The sequence below is a fragment of the Medicago truncatula genome, chromosome 5 (assembly GCF_003473485.1).
Source record: "Medicago truncatula cultivar Jemalong A17 chromosome 5, MtrunA17r5.0-ANR, whole genome shotgun sequence".
NCBI lineage: Eukaryota > Viridiplantae > Streptophyta > Magnoliopsida > Fabales > Fabaceae > Medicago > Medicago truncatula.
In genome coordinates this window covers 33,334,737-33,342,816 of record NC_053046.1, presented here as the reverse complement: position 1 = coordinate 33,342,816, position 8,080 = coordinate 33,334,737, and the positions used below count along the sequence as shown (strand labels likewise).

Here is an 8,080-nt window from a genome sequence, read left to right as displayed (position 1 = left end):
ATCTTAAATGGTGTATTTAAATTTTTAAAGTTTAATAATTTATATTTTAACCACGAGTTTCAAGCAAAATATTTACCTTTGGTTCTTTATATTTGAGCATCTATTAGCATTTACCATATATAAAATTATTTAGATAGTGAATATTCATAGTTGTTTTTCTTTCGCCTATATTGATTTGTTCTTGCTTTAACTTCTGGATCTAGACACTTAAAATAAGACAGAAAAACCTTTTCCTGTGGTCAAAAGTCCAATACGTGCAATGGATCATGACATATCGCTAGACTTTTTCAACCAAATCACATGATTGTGCATGTGGTGCTACATGGCGATTGAAAATGATGTGCATAAATATATACTCCTATATACTAAACGAATCAAATTTCACTTTATAGTAACTTTAGAGCAAAAAGGACTCACGTTATTATATGTATGTACCACCGTGGAATCGATTATATGTAATAATTAGCATGTATTTGGAAATTAACAATATCACGGCCAACAATCACGTTTGATAAGAAGCTGCAACTAGTAGCTTTTCATTATCACGGTGAAAATGGATGAAAGCGTGTGGCAGCGGTGGGTCACCGCTCAAACAAACAGGCACACTTAGTCAATTTAGGTATATTAGATTGATTCACTTGACTTCTTTTTTTATCAAGAGTGCGTTAACTCAAGAGTATGAAATTTGAGATCCTTAAAAAGTGATTAAAAGTTTGATTTGTGATTCATGCATATGAAAAAAAATTAGTCGCGAATTTTTTTTTATCTTGCATGTCATACAAGTTTCTCGATCAATATCTTGACAATCATTTTTTTCTTACAAAATATATTAAAAGGATAGTTGATCCCATTTAGTCTACACAACTCAGATTAAAAATTAAGTTTATTTTCTAGATTATATTATATGACAAATTGGGTTACTAGAAATATCAAAAGTCAATATTTAAAAATGAAAAAGATAAAGTAAATGAACGATTGATTAGATTAGAGATGCTATCTATAAATATGAGAAAAATTATGAACTTTTCTTTGTATTTCATTTTTTTGTGAATAATATTGTTTTACGATGAGGATAAAAAAAATGAAAATGCAAAAAGAGCACTAATATACTTTTAAAAGAATTTATTACCCTCCAAAAAAGTTATTGTAAAGATAAAAATTACACATCTCCAATTATATTTGTGTTTAATTATCCTCATAAATTTATCTCAGTTGACATCGATAATACATGATATAAATAAGGTCCAGATTCAATGTGTGATCACACCAAAAAAAATTATTTGTGTTTAGTTTTGTTATCTTTCACAAATTTAATATTATTTTTATTTTTATGTTTATTATTTAATATTTAGAATTGTATAATTTTTTACACTAACATTCATAATTGTAAGAACGAACTTTGAAGCAGAGAAAGAAAGGATCGAAATAGAAATGCATTCGTATTGCATTGTGTGAACAAAAACAACACAAAATTCATTCATAACAAATGCAACATCAATCTTCAAACCCTAATCCCAATTCAAATCCAAATCGACACAATGCATCTCAATTACCACCACCCCCACCACCTTCCACGGCGGCAGCAACCACCGCCAAACCCTCACTCTTCCCACGCACCACCAACGTCCCTTCCCACCACCGTCGAGCACACTCCGATCTCACATTCCGCTTACCTGACGACATGATGGACCTCTCCCCGTCCGATCCATTCACCGGCGGATCATCAACGGCGAGCCTCGATGAGATCGGATCCGAAGATGACTTGTTCTCGACGTACATTGACATGGATAAGCTTGGAGATGGTGGAGCAGATCCGGGTGGAAACGATGAGGGGGAGAAGAATCCGGTGAGGTCGAGGCATCGGCATAGTAATTCGGTTGATGGGTCGAGTTCGTTTGGGGAGATTATGGATGGGAAGAAAGCTATGCCTCCTGATAAATTGGCTGAGCTTTGGTCTGTTGATCCTAAGCGTGCCAAAAGGTTCGTAATTTTGATCACGAAATGAATGATTTTTTCTACTTCAATTGTGTGTAGATTAGTTAATTTTTCAATGATGAGTGTTTTTTTAATTGGTTTTGAAGTTCTAAATTGAATCTTTTTTATTAGTTTAGGGAATTGAAAACAAGGCTCTGTTTGGTAAAAAAAAAAAAACAAATAGATAAGCTAGTTTATAGCTGATAGTGCATAAGTTAGCTGATTGAGATTGAATTTGGAGTGTTTGGTAATATTAGCGGTTGAACTAGCTTTTAAATATGAAATGGTATTAATGAGATATACTTAATAGTTAATAGCGAATAAGTTATAAGCAGGTAAGCAAGTCACGGTTACCAAAGAGTATTTTTTAGTCTAATGAGCTTTTAACACATAAGCTATAAGCTCAGAATTATGTCTTACCAAAAACACGCTAAATAAAATGAAGCGAATTGAGGTTTGTTGTGTGTTCAAACTGTCGAACCTTCTCTCTGAGTTGTGCTTAATCAATTAGATGTTGATTGACTAGTTTCTTTCTGATGTGTAATCCAACTCCACTAGCAGCCATTTTGGCCACTCCTGTTTCTGCTGTGTGAGTAAAACAATTAACCCTCATCTGTTTAAATCTAGCAAGATAGTCAACAGTTTCATTGAATGTTAGAGTGACCCTCATATCACCCCTGTAAAATTGGTCTTGGAAATTTATTTCCAATTGATTCCAATTCTAAACAGAATCCGGTTCTGACATTGTGAACTAGTTCCACTAATTCTGTCATGTATCTGGCTACGTGTTCAATGGTTGATGCTTTTCCCAATTGCTGAATCTTTTAACGATGAGTGTGTTTTTCTGTTGAGTTTTTGTTGATTGATTTTGAGGTTCTAAGTTGAATTTTTTTATTAGTTTGGGAAATTTATAATAAATAAAATGAAATTCAAGTTTGTTGTGTGTGCTTGTGGTTTTAAATTTTCAGTTTAGTTGTTTTGATAATTTTTGTGTGGATTATGTTTGTTTGAATACTCGTCGCAATTATTTGACTGGGATGAGTTGGTTGTTGTGTGAAAGTCAACCCTATTATGTCATTCTAAATTGTAAGTTCAACCAACTTTGTAAGTTCTATGAGTAACTGAGGCATTGTGGGAATTGTATTTTTTTTATATAGTGATGAGGGGATGTGATATTGTAATGATGTATCAATTGATAACTTGTAATTTATGATTAGAGATTAGAGGCCTTTAAGAATCTTTTTGTATAAGCACAAATCATTTGAATTTTTAGCTATCAACATATAATTATGAAGCTCAAATACGTCAAATATGGAACAATATTGTTGTTTGACATGGATACAATATTGATACACTTCTGATACTTGCTAATAAATACACAACACATATATTTGTTAGTCTATCTTGATCGTGTCGTATTTGATTTTTAAAAAGATTGTAGTATCTGTGTCATATCATATACATACTGTTCTATGTATCTGGGCTTCTTAGATATAAACTTTTTGGGGTGGAGGATAAAGTGAGAGAGGGGTTTATGCAAGAGATACTAGCATACTGCTCTCAAGTTTAATCTAATTTTCAATTTTACTAATTGATGTGGATTTGTTTTATTCATTATTCTCATTTTTCTGTTGTTATGAATAGAATACTTGCTAATCGACAATCTGCTGCTCGTTCAAAAGAGAGAAAGGCCCGCTATATACATGAACTAGAGCGCAAAGTTCAAACCCTACAGACTGAAGCTACAACTCTTTCTGCTCAACTGACACTATATCAGGTTTTTATTGACATTTATCTACAACTACATCACTTTAAAAGTTCCATACTGCAGAGTAACTATGTTTTGTTTATTAGATTTACTGGTGTAGCTTATTGCAATAAATTCAACTGCCTTGTTCATCACTTTACTTGAGCCATATATCCTTGTCCCAGTTATAGTTAAATACAAAATATGACTTTTGGAAGCATTCTATTTGTATTTCTCTCAGAAATTCCTATTATATAAAATGTACTAGATATTTACTATACATATAATCACTTTGGGGATTTGGCTTTCAGTGTTATAACATAATGTTGCTTTGTTTGTGAATGCTTCACCATGGTTGTTTTCAGTTTTTACTCAAACTTAAATTTGTGGCTAAATTGACTCAATCATTTCTTGATTATTTGTTTCTTTATTGTAGCGAGACACGACAGGTCTGAGTACTGAAAATACAGAGCTTAAGCTCCGTCTGCAAGCCATGGAGCAACAAGCACATCTCCGTGATGGTAACAATTATCACCTTCTTACAATACGTTAAAAATGCTCACTTCATAACATTTTTCTGCTGAAACTTTTGAAGTGTTATTGAAGTTAATTAACTCAACTGGGTTTTATTTGTCTTTTGCTGTAGCTCTTAATGATGCATTGAAGAAAGAAGTTGAGAGATTGAAGGTTGCTACTGGAGATATAATGAGCCACACTGAATCTTTTAATCTCGGTATGCACCAAATGCAATTTACAGAATCAGATTACGCTCCAATTCCACCACAAGGGCCTTCTGGTCACCGGAACATCCGGTTGCCATTATTTGGTCACTCCCCATCTAGCATGCCATCTCATCAACTGCACCAAACCAATTCTCATTCATATTCAGAATTATTACAAAATGACCAGATTGGTCGTTTTCAGGGGCTTGACATTAGTAGCAAAGGAACAGCTGTTGTAAAGTCCGAAGATCCTTCTCTTTCTGCAAGTGAGAGTAGCACTACATTTTGAGTTTGACAGAACCCGCTTGACCTGCTAACTTATCCTTGCCATTCATTGTTTGTAGCGTTGACCTCCAGTCAACACATGTACTTCAGGAAGTATTCGATTCATATTGAGAATTAATTCTTAATTATTTGTTCTTTGGGTGCTCGCCAAAAAGGGGAAGCACCTGTAGGGTTTTGATGTGAAGTTCATTCTCGTTGTATCATTGTATTTTGGGGTGTATGTATTCCCCTCTGTTCATTTGTATCATTATGTACTTGTAGCATGTAAACTATTATGATTTATTGTTGTATTTCACTTCATTGACACTCCAATTGATGGACTGGAGTTCTTCTATAATGTATAAGTACTAAGTTTTAGATTTATTCATAGTTGTACAATCAATTGTTTGGGTTACCTCCTATATTAAACTGTTGAGCCTTGAACTTTATGAATAGCTAGCATATCATATGAGGCAATGTCTTTCAAGAGTTTCGACGATCGTATATGCAATCTAATTTCATGATTCAGTTCTCCAATTTTATTGGTTGCTAAAACATAATCAACAGTGGTTAGACGGATGAATACATAAACATCATCAACAAAACGTAAAGGCACGAATGCACGAACTAAGGAACACATTTAACATATGATCAACAAAAATGATCCTAATATAAGCCCCTTAAAATTGGTAAAAAACTATTCTCGGTGCTTGAATTTTTGGTATTTTGGTAAACTCAAAAATTGAGTTATTGGAACAATTTTATTCTAGAAAAACTCAAACTTCGAATTTTTGATAAATTTTAGAAAATTCTAAAAAAAAAAAAAAAAAAAAAAATCAAAATTGAAAATGGTAAAATGGTTTTTTTTTTTAGCATTTAACACTTGTGAAGTATCTCCACAAGCTTCATTCGTCACAATTTAAAGTTATTTCAAGAATGTGTTATACTGTTACATGGAAATAGAACTAAGGTCTCCCCCACAAGCTCACCACTACTTAACCGACTGAGCTAAGGTACATGCTATATATAACATTGTCCGTTATATGTAAAAATAAATAATTTATGCTTCCAATATTTTCTTTTTATAGTTTTGCTTCTTTTTTTTTCTCAAGAATTGATAATTTTACTTAACTTTTTATATATAATAAAAATAAAAATTATGCAAAATTATAGCTCGTGCTTGATATGGATCCACATGCTAATATGATATTATTTTTTTTGGTACAAGCTAGTATGATATTTTTATTAACTTTATATATAGGAAAATGAAATGAGAAGAACACGCTTATTTCAAAACAAAAACATGAACACGCTTACAATTTCCAATTAGGAAAAATTTCCAATTAGTTCAAAACAAAGTTATTTTCACCATAAATAAATTAATAAAGAGATCTCTTATTATAACCAAAAAAAATAAAAATAAAATCTCAATATGGAAAACCATTGAATTGTTTGCTCATATCTAGCAAAAACTCATAATTGGAATAGAAAATCCGATTTCATATACATATTTTTCTTTTTATAATTGTTAGGTTGGCAACTTCATACGCGTAAGGAATCGCTCAAGCAGACTAGCCTGATGACAGCTAATTAAAAAGCCATTTCGCCAAGTTCTCGTCCACAATTACCAGTCTGGAAGTTGTATGTGAGCTTTAAGTGTTGTTTACTATTTTAGTATAAACTTTGAAATTTTACCAAACGCCCTCGTCTCATTTTTTACCCGCCCATTTGTCACCATCGTTCTCTTTTGTCGATTCAAATATCAATCAATGAATCCGAGTTGAATTTTGATTTAACGATTGAAATTTGATTGCTATGAAAGAACGGTCGATATAAGGATTTAAGTTCTACATTTTACACACATATATCTGTGTGTGTATCAAGACAAATTTTTATTTGGAAAATCATTTGGTACCCTGAACCTGAGCTTTGTTTGATACAAATAGATAAAATTAATTCAAAATTTAAATTTATTTCAATATTTACTTATATGAAAAGGTGATATAACATTAAATAATTGTATGATTAACATATATCAAACATAATTCTAGAATACATGAGTGTTTGCCAGAGGTGGTATAATTATAATATTAACAAAAATTAAATTATGTCTCCCAATGGCTCTATAAATTAAGAACATATCTCAAGAAGCAAATTAAATCACAACAAATACCTTCCTACAATTTCCTTCTTGCTCTCCCAATTTACTATATTTTTTTTCTCAATACCACCATGGCAGGAAAGAAAGTGAAGCTTGCATTCATAACCAATCACACAGCAAGAAGGGCAACGTACAAAAAAAGGGTACAAAGTTTGATGAAGAAGCTCAATGAAATCACAACCCTATGTGGAGTTAAGGCATGTGGTATAGTTTTCAAGCCTGATGATCTTGAACCACAAATTTGGCCATCCATTGAAGGAGTCCATAGCGTGCTGGTTCGATTCATGCAGACTCCGAACTTCGATCGAGACCGAAAGATGTTCGACCATGAGAGTTACTTGAAGGAAAGGATCCAAAAGTTGAATGAGAAGTTGAAGAAAAAAATGAAGGAGAATAGGATGATGTGGATGAGTGTTCAATTGCATCACTATCTTGAGGCAGGGAATGTTCCTGAGGATTTAAGCACTTCAGATATGAATGATCTCACATATGTGGTTGATGAGAAAATGAAGGAAATTAATATGAAGATGGTGCAATTGGAGAAGGATGAGAGGTCTTAGGGCATGTGAGTGGTAGTAGCTACAAAATAAGTCTTTTTTGTTTTGTTTTTGGTTTAATGTTGGGTGTGGGATTTGGTGATGTCAATCTCCAAAAGTGTCTTTCAAGATGTTGGGTGTAGTTTTTCTTTTGGGGGAATATTTTGTTCTTGATTAAAGGTTTTAGGGTTCTCAGTATTTCAATATCTTGATGTTTGAATTTCATTTCATTGTTCTTGAATTTCATTTCATTTCAAATTGTATTAATTAACCTTTTATGGATTTCAAATGATTTGGGGTTGTAAAATCTCAAAATTAATTTAGAGAATGGAGAAGTTTGGGGTTAATTCTAATTCTAAGTTTACTTTGATATAGTTTTTATTTTTTATAGGTTTAGATCTCCTCTTGTGATCGAGATTTTTTTATAGGAGAGAAAGACTCGTTAAATATAATAATATTGAATAAATCTTTCTCTCTTCTAGAACAAATTTCATGTCACCAAAGTGTATCTAAAATCGATTTTAAAGGATTTATCAAAGATGAATTTTCTAGGTCAAGTCTCTATATAGATGAGTTCAGGTCACAAACAAATTTGTACTAGTACACAATCAACATTCTCCTTTGAGTTTGAGGCTCCTCGATTAATATAAAAAGAACAATTGTGTTGGCCGTTAGA

At 32.3% G+C, this 8,080-nt stretch overlaps 2 protein-coding genes across 2 annotated transcripts; both read left to right on the top strand.

The window, feature by feature from the left end:
• The first annotated feature begins 1,380 nt into the window (after positions 1-1,380).
• Positions 1,381-5,134, top strand: LOC11433119 (transcription factor RF2b). Its single transcript, XM_003615984.4, has 4 exons — positions 1,381-1,980; positions 3,619-3,751; positions 4,158-4,242; positions 4,368-5,134. The coding sequence occupies exons 1-4, from the start codon at positions 1,487-1,489 to the stop codon at positions 4,730-4,732; spliced, it is 1,077 nt and encodes a 358-aa protein (XP_003616032.1). The 5' UTR covers positions 1,381-1,486; the 3' UTR covers positions 4,733-5,134.
• Positions 5,135-6,879: 1,745 nt separating this feature from the next.
• LOC11427239 (agamous-like MADS-box protein AGL80) lies at positions 6,880-7,629 on the top strand. The gene has a single exon (XM_003615983.2). It carries the CDS (start codon positions 6,940-6,942, stop codon positions 7,426-7,428), a length of 489 nt encoding a protein of 162 aa, XP_003616031.1. The 5' UTR covers positions 6,880-6,939; the 3' UTR covers positions 7,429-7,629.
• The last annotated feature ends 451 nt before the right edge of the window (positions 7,630-8,080 follow it).